The 17,640-nt window shown below is 36.2% G+C and overlaps 2 protein-coding genes across 3 annotated transcripts in view; both read left to right on the top strand.

Moving 5' to 3' along the window:
• AHCTF1 (AT-hook containing transcription factor 1) overlaps nt 1–3,733 on the top strand; it is an 81,032-nt gene extending 77,299 nt beyond the window's left edge. For both annotated transcript variants that reach the window (XM_068541718.1, XM_068541717.1), the window contains exons 34-36: nt 305–438; nt 1,535–1,617; nt 3,271–3,733. In XM_068541718.1, coding sequence (XP_068397819.1) covers nt 305–438; nt 1,535–1,617; nt 3,271–3,460 — 407 coding nt within the window. In that variant the 3' untranslated portion in view covers nt 3,461–3,733. The remainder of the gene's footprint in view (nt 1–304; nt 439–1,534; nt 1,618–3,270) is intronic.
• A 968-nt stretch (nt 3,734–4,701) lies between these two features.
• LOC137760758 (kinesin-like protein KIF28P) overlaps nt 4,702–17,640 on the top strand; it is an 83,019-nt gene continuing 70,080 nt past the window's right edge. The window contains 1 exon segment of the mRNA XM_068537653.1: nt 4,702–4,770. Within this exon segment, the coding sequence (XP_068393754.1) occupies nt 4,702–4,770 (69 nt within the window).

Here is a 17,640-nt window from a genome sequence, read left to right as displayed (position 1 = left end):
ATGAGAAAGTTTGAAATATTGGGAGAATTACCAAAAATGTGACACAGAGACATGAAGTGAACAAATGCTATTGGAAAAATGGCACAGATAGACTTGCCACAAACCTTCATTTTGCCATACCATATTTCAAACCTTCAAATATGCCATACCTCTTTTTATGGTGCTTTGCGTTATTGCCCTTAACTGCACTTCACAGATCTTGCTTTTTGTTGCAAGTTGAATTTATACGTCTATATATATAAAATAGATATATATATATAAATAGATATACAGTGTTTTGTTCTTTCTTTCTACCTTTCTTTAGCTAAAAAAATAGAGGCTCCTGTGCAGCTGCAAGAATTAGTTTCGGATTTACCTTCTCAATTTGTCTTCTCACCTCCTACTTTAAGGACCAGGCGGAAAAACACATCTAATACATCCAAACTTGTAGATGAACTGGTAAGAAATGCATGATTTTACTTGTATGTGTATTTAAACATGCTTTTTATTTTTTTAAGCAATGCTTCCTAGATAAACTTCTTTTAAAAAGAGCAGACATTTATACTGTAAGTCCAAAATTGTCTTTTCTGCACTTTTGGGGATACTACCTTTAAGACAGATTGGTATGTTACTCATGGTTTATTATTGGCAGCTGCAGTTTAAATTACCTATTAGGGGAAGGGTTTTTAAATTGTAGTGTCCCACCATAATTATCTGGATGTATTTATTTAAAATGTAGGTCCCTGACCCCCTGGAGTGTCATCCACAGACCACACTTGGAGAGAGAGTGTTTCAGAGCTGACTAGTTGCATGTAACTCTAAAATAAAAATAGTTCAGGGATTGAATGTGAGCATGAGACCCTTATATTTACCAGTCTTAATTCATAAGCATGTCTTGAATTATCTGCTGTGAGCCAGTTACTATGCAAGGAAAAAGGCAGAAAAATAATTCAGGCAGATTCCTTGTTTTTCAGGAGTTCAGTTTAATTGAAGAGGCAAAAATACAGATAATTATTTCACAGCATGATAAGAATCATTTATACCCAGATAACCCTGTAGACCGTGTAGGTAAAGGAGACAGGCATTGCTGGAAGAGAAGATAGCAGATGCAAAGGCGCAGGAGCCTGGCGATGCATGAGGAAGGGGGTGGGGCTGTTCACAAACTAGCAAATAGCCATGTGCATGCTTTAAGTAGTTTCGGTGAAAAGGGAATTCTAGGGAGGAAAAATGGTCACTGGTGGCCTAATTCTTATGCCGCAAGAGCCTGGATTTGGACAGAGTCAATAGAACAAAAGGGCAGGGGACAATGGAAACATTCCAGAATAAAGTTGATAAGACTTGGAGATAACTGAATGTGTGGGGATAAGGGATAATGAGCTGTCCTAGATGACCAAGGTTTCTACCAAAAAATATAAGGAGTCCATTTGATATTTGTTAAGTTTAAATTCATTTAGCACTGTCTGGCTATATTCCTTGACTCAGGATGGAACTTTTTAGTTTAGATTTCAATTGTTTAATTACTTAAGGTTCATCTTTTAAAATTTTTAACCCATAGGAAGATGATGCTCAATCAGTTGAAACTGTGGGAAAGCAACAAGTGAAAAGAACCAGGACTGCAAAAACAAAACAAGCAAGCAAGTAAGACTTTTCTATGCTGTTATTTTTTTTCTGTTTTGTTTCTTAAAATTAGAGAAGACTCAACTTAAAAAGAGAAATTAAGCTCATCAGAAAAGGGTAATTTTTAGGGGCATTTATATGCACTGGCTCTGTGTAATTGTTAGATTTCACTGCAGAAGGTGGCTTTCTTATATAGCATGAAAGCCCATTCATTCATCCTTTTTAAAGAAGGGTATCACCTCACACCAGTCAGAATGGCTGTCATCAAAAAACCTACAAACAATAAACGCTGGAGAGGGTGTAGAGAAAAGGGAACCCTCTTACACTGTTGGTGGGAATGTAAATTGATACAGCCACTATGGAAAACGGTGTGGAGGTTCCTTAAAAAACTAAAAAGGAACTACATATGACCCAGCAATCCCACTACTGGGCCATATACCCAGAGAAAACCATAATTCAAAAAGACACACGCACCCCAATGTTCATCGCAGCACTATTTACAATAGGCAGGTCATGGAGGCAACCTAAATGCACATCAACAGAGGAATGGATAAAGAAGATGGGGTACATATATACAACAGAATATTACTCAGCCATAAAAAGAAATGAAATTGAGTCATTTGTAGTGAGGTGGATGGACCTGGAGTCTGTCATACAGAGTGAAGTAAGTCAGAAAGAGAAAAACAAATATCGTATATTAACGCATGTATGTGGAATCTAGGAAGATGATATAGATGACCTTAATTGCCAAGCAGAAATAGAGACACAGACGTAGAGAACAAATGTATGGACACCAAGGGGGAAAGGGGGGGAGTGGGAGGAATTGGGAGATTGGGATTGATGTATGGCTGATTTATTTTGCTCTGCAGTAGAAGCTAACACAACATTGTAAAGCAACTATACTCCAATAAAAATTAATTACGAAGAAAAAAGGGTAGCAGGGTGGGGGTAGTTGAATACCCACTGAATCTTTGTTTTTACAATGAGCTGGGGGAGGGGAGTGGGATGTTTCACCTTTTCCTTAGTAAAGATAGATAACTATCAGTAAAAATCGTTAAAAACTTTTAAAAATCCTGTGATTATTTCACTATTAGCAATTAAAATTTCATCCGTGGGGAAATTACTCCATTTCAGATATATTTTGCTTAAGTTGAATTTCATAAAAGTACCAAATAATCCATTTTATCTTACTTTAAAAACTGATTTAACAAGAGATTTTGACTATAATAACACTACATATAAATTGGCTTTGTGTATATGTGGAAAACTACTTCATATTATGAAAATATATACACAGTTGCTAATTGCTGGTATTTGGGAATTGCCATTTCTCATACAACTCATTATGGGCCTGCTGGGCTCTCATTCCATGGACTGGCTACTGGTACTTGACCCTTCCTTGTAACCCAGCAGTATTTATTAATACATATGAAACATTTAAATGAAAATTCAACAGTAATTGTTTTGAGTATCCCAATCATAAAGAACATTTCTGTCATGTGAAACCTTAACTCTGCCTCTGATTAGTTTATTTGACTGAAATTTTATTTCACTTCTCCTTTATAAAATAAAGCACTAGAAAAGACTAATCCCTAAGGTTTCTTTCAATATATTGGGAAGCCAATTACATTTTATATTATAACATGTTTATTGTTACTTAAATCTTTATTTCAGAAACACAGAAAAAGAAAGTTGGTCACCTCCTCCAGTAGAAATTAAGCTGATTTCCCCCTTGGCAAGCCCAGTTGATGGAGGAAAGAGCAAACCGAGAAAGACTATAGAAGTAACAGGAAAAAGTCTTGGAAGGAGCAGGAAGAAATTGTCTTCTTTTCCAAAGCAAGTTCTACGCAGAAAAATGCTGTAATTTTTTTCCAGTTTTTAATGTACACCTATTTGTAAAGTCATCAGAATTGTGTGGATTATTAAAAATCATCTAATTTGGAAGAAAATAATTTATATAAATTATTGTAAATTTTTGTAAACAGAATGTCTTCAACAAGTAAAGTAACTCCACATGGAGTGTGATTCTTTTAGTCCAGGCAGTTTTTTCTATTTTATATTAAGACTTCATACATTTATATAATATGTAAATATGGCTTATTATTGGAATGTTAAATAAAGTGTATACTTCACAGTAGTCTGTGTGTCTGTTAGATTTTTGAGAGGGGATTTCTGTTTTAATAATGATTTTATATGCTAGTAGGTATTGGTTCCATTTTCTTTCTCTGTGGTTAAAAGTATTAGACCAATTTTAAAATGAAGATGATTGAACTGTGTTTTTTAAGTTGCCGTTTTATAATGTATGCACTTTGCTTCTGTGATTAAGATTTCTAAGCATAAATTGGGAAGGCTGTTACTGTGTTGAAATTGAATTATGGGCATGTAATTTTGCCACTTTTTTGTAGTTTAACATATTTTGTGCATTCTACCTCAAATTAGTAATTTTCCAAGTAATGCATTGGTTAAATATAATGTTGGCATTTCTTGTTCAGCAAGCTTAAAGGCTGTTATCCTTAAAGTCTCTTAATTATTCAGAGACTGATTATCCAGGTTAGACTGACCGGTTCACTGCTCACTAGCAACTTCTTAAAAGGGTTAGAGTAGTCAGAAAGGAAATGTAAAATGCATCTGTTTCGTGGCTATTCAGTGCACCTTGTTTGTGCCCGATATTCATAGAATGAGAAGTCTGATCAAATTTTATAAATATTCTTGCTGTGAAGGAGCTTGCTACTGAATCGCAGAAATCCCTTAATATTCAGGTTTTTAAATGACAAATTCTCATAGGACCTCAGGCACAGAATATTGAGGATGGGTAAAGAGTGTGAGTAAATGTGGAAAAAGGAAAAGAAACACCACTGTTCTCTGCAATGTGACTGTGTACAATTAAGTGGTGATACTTGATGTGGGCTATAAAATTCATCGATAAATAAGTATTGTAAAATTATAACAGGTAATTGATAGTGTGTAATGAATGCTCCATTAATAATTGATTGTCTAGAAACAGACTGCTTCTGTTGGCTAAGCTTTCAGTGTTTCAGTGTGAAGCATAAGCAGTGTACTTTCTACATTATTTTTCTACCAAATAACAATACGAATAATGGGAAAATGATGAAAATGCCTATGCCAAGTATTGACAGTGTGAAAGTGGCAGTACGAGTGCGGCCTTTTAGTCAGGTTAGTGATAAATGTTACATTGCCTTGTTGAAAGTTTGACTATGACTTTCACTTTATTAATTTTTTTAATAATAATTATCAAACTTGTATTTAAGCTGCTTGTCATTTACCGAATATTAAGTTTATTTAAATTAACTTGTTAAATGGGTAATTTAAAGATCTAAACATAATTCAGAAAACACTTCATTTCATTCGTTTGAGCAAATAGCACAATAAAAAAATTGACAAGAAAAACGTATTGTCAAGTTAATAATTTTTTAAATCAGTGCAGTTTGGTGAATATAGACATGTGCTATGTATTTTTAATAATGTACTTTTTGCCCCTCAGAAACAATAGATCATAAGCAAACAAATTGCCAGTTCTGAATGAACTCTGCATTTTACATGCTTTTTTGTATAATTGTATTTATATAACTTTACAGAAACACCAGTCGTTAAACAATTTATGGATTATACTCATTCTGGGACCTTTAGCAATTGGCCTGTCTTTGATTTTCAATGGAGTAGTTGAATCTTAAGATAACTGTTAACAATTGACCCCTTCAGCAGAGTTTTGATTGTTTGTTGTGGCTCAAACGCTGAACTAGAAACTGAGGATACCGTGTACCGTCTATGTATGTTAATAATTTATAGCAGTATGTACCATGGTAAGGTAAACCATCTTGGCACCCAGAGAAAGATCAGGTATAGTTCATTCTGCCTGCACAGAACTTGAAGACTTCTGGAGCTAGAAGCATTTGTGATGACCATAAAGGATAAGTAAGATTTGGATAAGAGTATGCTAGAACGGCATGCAAAGGTCTATTTGACAGTAATTAATTCTGAGTGGGATACAGTGTAATGATGACCTCATATTACATCTTTTTTCCCACTTGTACAACTTGCCGCTTTTTCTTTCTTGTCCATTAAAACAAAATACTGCTTTGCACATTTTCAGTTGGTATCAGTACTGTCCTGTCCCTTGACATTCCTCTATATTGCAGAAAATATTTTAGCAATCAGGCAGATACATGATTAGATAACTTTATAACTAGACAACTTCAAGTGTAGCAGATATTTAAGGTTTCTAAAGTGGCATAGTTTCTCAGGGAACTGATGCAGAAAATGTCAAAGAATTAACTTGTGATCAGTAAATTAAATGTTTTGTCCAAAAAAAAGGGAAATAAAACCATTTTATGACCTAACCCATCAACACATTGAAAGTTATTCCAGGGGTATTTTTCACTGGACTTTAATATCACTAAACTAACTGCAAGTTTTAAACAGTTAACAAGGATATAGAAATGGGCAGTAAAGCAGTTACATAATTATACAGCCTTTAGGTCCACTAAAAGTGATTGCATTTGATTCAAATCTACCACCAAAGTTGGTTATCTTAGACTAGAATAGTAGCAAGGAGGAAAGAGAATGAATACAAGAGGTGGTTTGGGGGTAAAGAGTTATGGATCACACCTGGACAACTGTTACACCGCCTTGGTGACCTAGAACCTGCCCAATTCTCTAACTTCATATCCAGTCTTTATCTTCACTGTGGGATCAGAGAACCAACTTTATGAGACTTCCTTTGTTGTAAGAAAAAGGCCGTCAGGAGCGTTTCAAGTCGGATGAACTTGGGTTCAAAACCTGACTTTATCACTTACCCACCGTGTAGCCTTCACGTTTTTAAGCTCTGAGCCGTGAATTCCTTACGTGTAAAATGGAGATACTGATACCTCACAGGGTCACTGTTACAAACACTGGATGAAATGATCTGTAAGTTAGCACTATTCTTAACAAGTAATGCTATAGTTTTTTTCACCATAATATCAATATCTTTAAATGATTTTATTGAAATTATAATTTACATTCTGTACATTTAACTCATTTACAGTGTATAATTCAATTATTTTTAATATATTCACAGATACATGCAACCATCACCATGGTCAGATTAATTGATAGAACATTTTTATCACCTCGAAGAAGAAAGTACTCTTTTTTTTCTTCTTTTTTTTTTTTTTTCCCCTGAGGAAATTCTTCAGAGTCAAACACAAAGACTAAAACAAATAAAAAACAAAAGATAATGCAGGTAGCAAACAAAAATCATTATCATCATAGTTAATATTGTCAGATAAGAGAAGATACTGAATCTGTGACCCAGAAGTAGAACGTAGGAACAAAGTTAATCAGAGAACAAAAGTGAGTTCCTACATATTTCTTCTTTTTTTTCAGGTTTGGTTTTATGCTTACCAAAGCAAAGACATTGATAAAGCAAATACAATCTGCAATAATAAATACATCTGCAATAGATGCTAAATATCACTAAATTATTATATAATTTAGACAGTAAATATGGCCTATTTTTGCTTCTTTCCAATAGAATACATTTGATCACATTTTTTTAAAATACAGCAGGTTCTTATTAGTCATCAATTTTATACACATCAGTGTATACATGTCAATCCCAATTGCCCAATACAGCACACCACCACCCCCCCGCGGCTTTCCCCCCTTGGTGTCCATACGTTTGTTCTCTACATCTGTGTAGAGATTTCTCAATTTCTCTCTCAATTTCTGCCCTGCAAACCGGTTCATCTGTACCATTTTTCTAGGTTCCACATATGTGCGTTAATATACGATATTTCTTTTTCTCTTTCTGACTTACTTCACTCTGTATGACAGTCTTTAGATCCATCCATGTCTCAACAAATGACCCAATTTCGTTCCTTTTTATGTCTGAGTAATATTCCATTGTATGCATGTACCACATCTTCTTTATCCATTCATCTGTCGGTGGGCATTTAGGTTGCTTCCATGACCTGGCTATTGTAAATAGTGCTGCCATGAACACTGGGGTGCATGTGTCTTTTTCAATTATGGTTTTCTCTAGGTATATGCCCAGTAGTGGGATTGCTGGATCATATGGTAATTCTATTTTTAGTTTTTTAAGGAACCTCCATACTGTTCTCCATAGTGGCTATATCAGTTTGCATTGCCACCAACAGTGCAAGAGGGTTCCCTTTTCTCCACACCCTCTCCAGCATTTGTTGTTTGTAGATTTTCTGATGATGCCCATTCTAACTGGTGTGAGATGATACCTCATTGTAGTTTTGATTTGCATTTCTCTAATAATTAATGATGTTGAGCAGCTTTTCATGTGCTCCTTGGCCATCTGTATGTCTTCTTTGGAGAAATGTCTATTTAGATCTTCTGCCCATTTTTGGATTGGGTTGTTTGTTTTTTTAATATCAAGCTGCATGAGCTGTTTATATATTTTGGAGATTAATCGCTTGTCCGTTGATTCATTTGCAAATATTTTCTCCCATTCTGAGGGTTGTCTTTTCGTCTTGTTTATGGTTTCCTTTGCTATGCAAAAGCTTTTAAGTTTCACTAGGTCCCATTTGTTTCTTTTTGTTTTTATTTCCATTACTCTAGGAGGTGGATGAAAAAAGATCTTGCTGTGATTTATGTTAAAGAGTGCTCTTCCTATGTTTTCCTCTAAGAGTTTTATAGTGTCCAGTCTTACATTTAGATCTCTAATCCATTTTGAGTTTATTTTTGTGTATGGTGTTAGGGAGTGTTCTAATTTCATTCTTTTACATGTAGCTGTCCAGTTTTTCCAGCACCACTTATTGAAGAGACTGTCTTTTCTCCACTGTATATCCTTGCATCCTTTGTCATAGATTAGTTGACCATAGGTGCGTGGGTTTATCTCTGGGCTTTCTGTCTTGTTCCATTGATCTATGTCTCTGTTTTTGTGTCAGTACCATATTGTCTTGATTACTATAGCTTTGTAGTATAGTCTGAAGTCAGGGAGTCTGATTCCTCCAGCTCCGTTTTTTTCCCTCAAGACTGCTTTGGCTATTCAGGGTCTTCTGTGTCTCCATACAAATTTTAAGTTTTTGTTCTAGTTCCCTAAAAATGCCAGTGGTAGTTTGATAGGGATTGCATTGAATCTGTAGATTGCTTTGGGTAGTATAGTCATTTTCACAATATTGATTCTTCCAATCCAAGAATGTGGTATATCTCTCCATCTGTTGCTATCATCTTTAATTTTTTTCATCAGTGTTGTAGTTTTCTGCATACAGCTATTTTGTCTCCCTGGGTAGGTTTATTCCTAGGTATTTTATTCTTTTTGTTGCAGTGGTAAATGGGAGTGTTTCCTTAATTTCTCTTTCAGATTTTTCATCATTAGTGTATAGGAATGCAAGAGATTTCTGTGCATTAATTTTGTATCCTGCAACTTTACCATATTCATTGATTAGCTCTAGTAGTTTTCTGGTAGCATCTTTAGGATGCTCTATGTATAGTCTCATGTCATCTGCAAACAGTGACAGTTTTACTTCTTCTTTTCCAATTCTATTCCTTTTATTTCTTTTTCTTCTCCGATTGCCGAGGCTAGGACTTCCAAACTATGTTGCATAATAGTGGTGAGAGAGGACATCCTTGTCTTGTTCCTGATCTTAGAGGAAATGCTTTCAGTTTTTCACCATTGAGAGTGATGTTTGCTGTGGGTTTGTCATATATGGCCTTTGTTATGTTGAGGTAGGTTCCCTCTATGCCCACTTTCTGGAGAGTTTTTATCATAAATGGGTGTTGAATTTAGTCAAAAGCTTTTTCTGCATCTATTGAGATGATCATATGGTTTTTATTCTTCAGTTTGTTAATATGGTGTATCACATTGATTGATTTGCGTATATTGAAGAATCCTTGCATCCCTGGGATAAATCCCACTTGATCATGGTGTGTGATCCTTTTAATGTGTTGTTGGATTCTGTTTGCTAGTATTTTGTTGAGGATTTTTGCATCTATATTCATCAGTGATATTGGTCTGTACTTTTCTTTTTTTGAGTATCTTTGTCTAGTTTTGGTATCAGGGTGATGGTGGCCTCATAGAATGAGTTTGGGAGTGTTCCTTCCTCTGCAGTTTTTTGGAAGAGTTTGAGAAGGATGGGTGTTAGCTCTTCTCTAAATGTTTGGTAGAATTCACTTGTGAAGCCATCTGGTCCTGGACTTTTGTTTGTTGGAAGATTTTTAATCACAGTTTCAATTTCATTACTTGGGATTGGTCTGTTCATATTTTCTATTTCTTCCTGGTTCAGTCGTGGGAGGTTATACCTTTCTAAGAATCTGTCCATTTCTTCCAGGTTGTCCATTTTATTGGCATAGTGTTGCTTGTAGTAGTCTCTTAGGATGCTTTGTATTTCTGTGGTGTCTGTTGTAACTTCTCCTTTTTCATTTCTAATTTTATTGATTTGAGTCCTCTCCCTCTTTTTCTTGATGAGTCTGGCTAATGGTTTATCAATTTTGTTTATCTTCTCAAAGAACCAGCTTTTAGTTTTATTGATCTCTGCTATTGTTTTCTTTGTTCCTATTTCATTTATTTCTGCTCTGGTCTTTATGATTTCTTTCCTTCTGCTAACTTTGGGTTTTGTTTGTCTTCTTTCTCTAGTTCCTTTAGATGTAAGGTTAGATAGTTTATTTGAGATTTTTCTTGTTTCTTGAGGTAGGCTTGTATAGCTATAAACTTCCCTCTTAGAACTGCTTTTGCTGTATCCCATAGGTTTCGGATTGTTGTGTTTTCATTGTCATTTGTCTCTAGGTATTTTTTGATTTGCTCTTTGATTTCTTCAGTGATCTCTTGGTTATTTAGTAACGAAGTGTTTAGCCTCCATGTGTTTGTGTTTTTTACGTTTTTTCCCCTGTAATTCATTTCTAATCTCATAGCATTGTGGTCAGTAAAGATGCTTGATATGATTTCAATTTTCTTAAATTTACTGAGGCTTGATTTGTGACCCAAGATGTGATGTACCCTGGAGCATGTTCCATGTGCACTTGAGAAGAAAGTGTAATCTGCTGTTTTTGGATGGAATGTCCTATAAATATCAATTAAATCTATCTGGTCTATTATGTCATTTAAAGCTTCTGTTTCCTTATTTATTTTCATTTTGGATGATCTGTCCATTGGTGTAAGTGAGGTGTTAAAGTCCCCCACTATTATTGTGTTACTGTCGATTTCCTCTTTTATAGCTGTTAGCAGTTGCCTTATGTATTGAGGTGCTCCTATGTTGGGTGCATATATATTTATACTTGTTATATCTTCTTCTTGGATTGATCCCTTGATCATTATGTAGTGTCCTTCCTTGTCTCTTGTAACCTTCTTTATTTTAAAGTCTATTTTATCTGATATGAGTATTGCTACTCCAGCTTTCTTTTGATTTCCATTTGCATGGAATATCTTTTTCCATCCTCTCACTTTCAGTCTGAATGTGTCCCTATGTCTAAAGTGGGTCTCTTGTAGACAGCATATATATGGGTCTTGTTTTTGTATCCATTCAGCAAGCCTGTGTCTTTTGGTGGGAGCATTTAATCCATTCACGTTTAAGGTAATTATCGATATGTATGTTCCTATCACCATTTTCTTAATTGTTTTGGGTTTGTTTTTGTACGTCCTTTTCTTCTCTTGTGTTTCCCAGTTAGAGAAGTTCCTTTAGCAATGTTGTAGAGCTGGTTTGGTGGTACTGAATTCTCTTAGCTTTTGTTTGTCTGTAAAGCTTTTGATTTCTCCATCGAATCTGAATGAGATCCTTGCCAGGTAGAGTAATCTTGGCTGTAGTTTCTTCCCTTTCATCACTTTAAGTATGTCCTGCCACTCCCTTCTGGCTTGTAGAGTTTCTGCTGAGAAAGCAGCTGTTAACCCTATGGGAGTTCCCTTGTATGTTATTTGTCATTTTTCCCTTGCTGCTTTCAATAGTTTTTCTTTGTCTTTAATTTTTGCCAATTTGATTACTATGTGTCTCGGCATGTTTCTCCTTGGGTTTATCCTGTATGGGACTCGCTGCGCTTCCTGGACTTGGGTGGCTATTTCCTTTCCCATGTTAGGGAAGTTTTCGACTATAATCTCTTGAAATATTTCCTCTGCTCCTTTCTCTCTCTCTTCTCCTTCTGGGACCCCTATAATGCGAATGTTGTTGTGTTTAATGTTGTTCCAGAGGTCTCTTAGGCTTTCTTCATTTCTTTTCATTCTTTCTTCTTTATTCTGTTCTGCAGCAGTGAATTCCACCGTTCTGTCTTCCAGGTCACTTATCCGTTCTTCTGCCTCAGTTATTCTGCTATTGATTCATTCTAGTGTAGTTTTCATTTCAGTTATTGTATTGTTCATCTCTGTTTGTTTGTTCTTTAATTCTTCTATGTCTTTGTTAAACATTTCTTGCTTCTTCTCGATCTTTGCCTCCATTCTTATTCCGAGGTCCTGGATCATCTTCACTATCATTATTCTGAATTCTTTTTCTGGAAGGTTTCCTATCTCCACTTCATTTAGTTGTTTATCTGGGATTTTATCTTGCTCCTTCATCTGATACATAGCCCTCTGCCTTTTCATCTCGTCTATCTATCTGTGAATGTGGTTTTCCTTCCACAGGCTGCAGGATTGTAGTTCTTCTTGCTTCTGCTTTCTACCCTCTGGTGGATGAGGCTATCTAAGAGGCTTGTGCAGGTTTCCTGATGGGAGGGACTGGTGGTGGGTAGAGCTGGGTGTTGCTCTGGTGGGCAGAGCTCAGTAAAAGTTTAATCCGCTTGACTGCTAATGGGTGGGGCTGGGTTCCCTCCCTGTTGGTTGTTTGGCCTGAGGCAACCCAACACTGGAGCCTACCTGGGCTCTTTGGTGGAGCTAATGGCAGACTCTGGGAGGGCTCACGCCAAGGCGTACTTCCCAGAACTTCTGCTGCCAGTGTCCTTGTCCCCATGGTGAGCCACAGCCACCCCCCGCCTCTTCAGGAGACCCTCCAACACTAGCAGGTAGGTCTGGTTCAGTCTCCCCTGGGTTCACTGCTCCATCCCCTGGGTCCCGATGCACACACTACTTTGTGTGTGCCCTCCAAGAGTGGAGTCTCTGTTTCCCCCAGTCCTGTCAAAGTCCTGCAATCAAATCCCACTAGCCTTCAAAGTCTGATTCTCTAGGAATTCCTCCTCCTGTTGCCAGACCCCCAGGTTGGGAAGCCTGACGTGGGACTCAGAACCTTCACTCCAGTGGATGGACTTCTGTGGTATAAGTGTTCTCCAGTCTGTGAGTCACCCACCCAGCAGTTATGGGATTTGATTTTGTTGTGATTGTGCCCCTCCTACCATCTCATTGTGGCTTCTCCTTTGTCTTTGGATGTGGGGTATCTTTTTTGGTGAGTTCCAGTGTCTTCCTTTCGATGATTGTCCAGCAGCTAGTTGTGATTCTGGTGTTCTCACAAGAAGGAGTAAGAGCACATCCTTTTCCTCTGCCATCTTGGTTCAGGCCCAGAATGTCTGTACTCTTTAGCTATCATCCTTATTCCCCCAGTCCTAAACAACCATTAAACTAATCCCTGTTTCTGCATATTTCCCTGTTCTGTACAATTTGTATAAGTGGAATTATATAGTCTTTTATGACTGGCTTCTTTCACTCAGCATAACGTTTTCAAGGTTTATCCATGTTATAGCATATGTCAAAAATTCATTTCTTTACGGCTGGATAATCCATTGTATGGATATACCACATTTTGTTCATCCATTCGTCAGTTATTTGGTGTCAGGGTTGTTTCCACCTGTTAGCTATTATGAATCATGTTGCTATAAACATTTGTTTATAAGTTTTTGTGTGGACACGTTTTCATTTGGTTATATACCTAGGCATGGAACTGCTGAGTCATATAGTAACTCTATGTTATCATTTGAGGAATTGCCAGACTTTTCCAAAGCAGATGCACCATTTTAAATTACTACTAGCAGTGTATGAGGGTTCCAGTTTCTCTAATCCAGGCTAACACTTGTTATCTTACTTCATTATAGCCATTCTAGTTGGTGTGAAGTGGTATCTCATGGTTTTGATGTGCATTTTCCTGATGACTAATGATGTCATGCATCTTTTCATGTACTATTGCCTATTAGTATATCTTCCTTGGGGAAATGTCTGTGCAGATCCTTTGCTCATTTTTATATTGGATTATCTTTTTATATTGAACTGTTCTTTACATATTCTAATACAATTTCTCACTAGATATATGATTTGCAAGTTTTCTCCCATTCAAAAGGTCATCTTTTCATCCTTTGAAATGCAAAAGTTTTAAATTTTGAAGTCCATTTTTTTAAATTGTGCTTTTGATGTTATATCTCTCTTTGCCCAATCCAATGTCATGAAGATTTATGTTTTCTTTTTTAGTTTTAGCTCTTACATTTAGGGCTTTGGTCCATTTTGAGTTGATTTTTATATATGATATGAGGTAAGGATCCAAGTTCATTCTTTTGCATGTGGCCATTGAGTTTTCCCAGCACCATTCCTTCTAAAGGCTATTCTTTCTCCATTTTGGCAGCCTTGTTGAAAATCAGTTGATCATATATGTTTGGGTTTATATCTGGATTCTCCACTTCATTACATTAGTCTGTATGTCTGTCATTGTGCCAGTACCACACACACTTGATCACTGTTGGTTGTACTGAATTGTGAAGTTGGTGTGAATCCTACTTTTTTCTTCTTTTTAAAGATTGTTTTGGCTATTCTGGTTGCCTGGCAGTTCCATATGAATTTTACAATAAGCTTGTCAATTTCTACAAAGAAGTCAGGTGGGATTCTGATAGAGATTGCATTGAATGTACATCAATTTGGGGAGCATTATCTTAATAATGCCAAGTCTTTTGATCTAAGAAATGAGGTGTTTTTCTAATTTTTAGAAACAATGTTTCTAAATTCCCACAATGTTTTGTAGTATTCAGAGTATATGTTTTGTACTTCTTTTGTTAACCTTATTCTTAAAGATTTTATTCTTTTTGGTAGTATTAGAAATGAAATTTTCTTAATTTCCTTTTCAGATTGTTCATTTAAAGTGTAGAGAAATACAGTTGATTATTGTATATTGATTTTACATCCTGCAAACTTAGTGAACTCATTCTAATAGCTTTTAGTGGATTCCTTAGGATTTTCTAAGATCAGGTCATCTGCAAAGAGCAATCATTTTACTTCTTCCTTTCCTATCTGGATGCCTTTTGTTTCTTTTTCCTGCCTAATTGCCCTAACTAGGACCTCCAATACAATATTGAATAGAGATGTCAAGAGTAGAAATCCTTGTCTTCGTCCTGATCTTAGGGGGTAATAGTCAGCCTTGACTATTAAGTGTGATATTAGTCGTGGGTTTTTCATAGATGCCCCTTATGTGATTGAAGAAGTTCCATTCTATTCCTGATTTGTTGAGTGTTTTTATCATGAAAGGGTGTTGGATTTTGTCAAATGCATTTTCTGCATCTTGAGATGTGTGATTTTTTTTGTTTTATTTTATTGATATGTAGTACATTAATCATTATTTTAAAGTGTACCCAAGATTTGTTTTAATCAGGTATAATAAGGTGACAGATTTAGTGACAATTGCCTTATAATTCTCAAGAGAAAGGAGCATTCCGCGCAGCCACATGGGGAAGTATCAAAGTTGGTCAGAAGGCTGGAGAAAAGAATTCATGGCCCACAGCCTTATGGTGGTTTCCACAGGAAGGAATGGGCAAGGCATGGTGGGCAAGTTTGAGCAATCTTAGGATTGGACAGTTTGAGTAGTTTCCACGCGTGCAGCCTACTTTTCAGGTACCTGGCCCTGAGTGATGTAAGGTGAGGAAAATATTGGCTTGGTGTGTGAGTTAGATAAAGGAGGTGTTTGGGATGTGGACTTTGGATTGGTTGGTTTGCATGAAAGGTAAGTTTTTTGCTATCTCTACGAATTCATTAACCCTGGGAGGGACAAGCTCTCCAGGCCCCAGGGATGTCAAAGTTCATAAATATAGAAAATAAAAAACATGGTCAATAGAATCATTTTCAGATGTTAAACCAACCTTGTATCCCTAGGATAAATCTCATTTTGTTACAGTGTATAATTCTTTTTATATGTTGCTGGATTCACGTTGGTAATAATTTGTCAGGGATTCTTGCATCCATATTTATAAGAGATATTGGTCTGTAGTTTTATTTTCTTGTGATGTCTTTATCTGGATTTGGTATCAGGGTAATACTGGCTTCATAAAAATAAGTTGGGGAGTATTCCCTCTTCTATATTTTAGAAGAGTTTATGAAGAATTGGTATTAATTCTGTAAATGTTTGATAGAATTAAGCAGTCAAGCCATTTCTTCATGAGTAGTTTTATTTGTTGTTTTTTTACTACCATCTCTTCATTTGTTATAGGTCTATTCAGATGATAGCCTATTTCTTCTTGAGTCTGTTTCAGTAGTTTGTGTCTAAGAATTTGTCCATTTCATCTAAATTATCTAATGTAATCAATTGTTTATACTATTCCTTTATAATCCTTCCTTTAGTTCTTTAATCTGGTTTCCTTTAGTTCTGTGAATATATTTATAATTGTTACTTTAAGTATTTTTCTGATAACTCTAGCATCTGGTTACTTCTGTTGCCTGCTTTTTTTCCAATGTGTAGGTCTTACTTTCCTATTTCTTTGTATGCCTCACAGTTTTTTAGGGAAACTGGACATTTTAGATAATATATTGTAACAAGTCTGGGTACTGGTCCTCCCGCCCCTCTGTAGCTTGGTATTGTTATTTGCTTGTTTATTTGTTTAGTGATTGGCTGGATTATTTTACTTAAGTCTTATCTCCCACCAGGTTCTAGGTACTTTTGCTGTAAACTTCTTTGCCGCAAACATTTTCACCATATAACTAGTTGGCCATAGGGTAGTTTTGCCATAAAAAAATAAAGTAATGAAAAAGAAAAGAAGAACATTAAAAGACTATTTCAAAATACAAAATATTTGATTGCATTTAAGTTATGTGTAGATTCTTAGCAATACTGCACAAATAACTGATTTTATTTTGTGGCTTGTACCTAAAGCACTTATCTTTGAAGTCTTTCATTTATAGTATCATGGTTTTTTTTTTTTTTTTTGCTTGTTGATTAGTCTCCTCATTTGGCATTGAACTTTTTTCTTTTTCACTAAAATTTTTTCCTTCATTAAGACAGGTATCAGTTCCCAAACACTAGGATATGTATTTGTAACTGAGCTTTGGTGTGTTGTGAAAGCCTCTACACTGTTGTTTGTTCTTGGCATATTGTCACATGTCCCTTGATGGGTGTTCCAAAGTTCTCTGGGGAATGTTTCAACTCTGTGCCTTTGAGGCCCTCAGCTTTTTTCTTCTCTAACGTAGTGTGTTTCAAAATAAGAAAACAGGGACTTTCCTGGTGGCACAGTGGTTAAGACTACGCACTCCCAATTCAGGGGGCCTGGGTTTGATCCCCGGTCAGGGAACTAGATCCCACATGCATGCCACAACTAAGGGTTCGCATGCCACAACTAAGGACCCCCCCCACCGCAATGAAGGAGCCAGCAAGCCACAACTAAGGAGCCCACCTGCCACAACTAAGACCCAGTGCAACGAAATAATTTTTTTTTAAAAGAGAAAATCAAAACCTAAAAAGGTGGGGGGAGCACAAAAAAATTTTTAAATACCTTATTAAAAAAAATAAGAAAACAACTCTTAGAACAAATAAATCATCATCACTGGCGGTTAAATCCATCAGTAACATGGATAACAGGAAGAAATGCTAATGCATTTAAACCAATTGAAAGCAAACCGTCAACCAGTTAATTTTATCTGGCATGGCAGAATTGCTTTATGGCCAGTTAGTTATGCACCAAAAATGTTTGTGGTGAAAATGTGTGCAGCAAATATGTTATGGCAAAGAAGCTTAATGGTGAAAATACCAAACACGCCCCCCAACCCCTACTTTTTTTGTTGCTCCTCAAGAAGACACAGCTTTGGGTATGCCCTGGTTACCCTGGGGTGGTAACAGGTTTTGTAGAGCTCCCTTTCCCTCTTAACCACACCACGCTGCAAACTCCACTGATTGTTGATTGATTGCTGTGTTGTTTTCAACA

Source organism: Eschrichtius robustus, chromosome 3 (genome assembly GCF_028021215.1).
Source record: "Eschrichtius robustus isolate mEscRob2 chromosome 3, mEscRob2.pri, whole genome shotgun sequence".
In the NCBI taxonomy this organism is placed as follows: domain Eukaryota; kingdom Metazoa; phylum Chordata; class Mammalia; order Artiodactyla; family Eschrichtiidae; genus Eschrichtius; species Eschrichtius robustus.
This window is presented reverse-complemented; position numbering and strand designations above follow the sequence as displayed.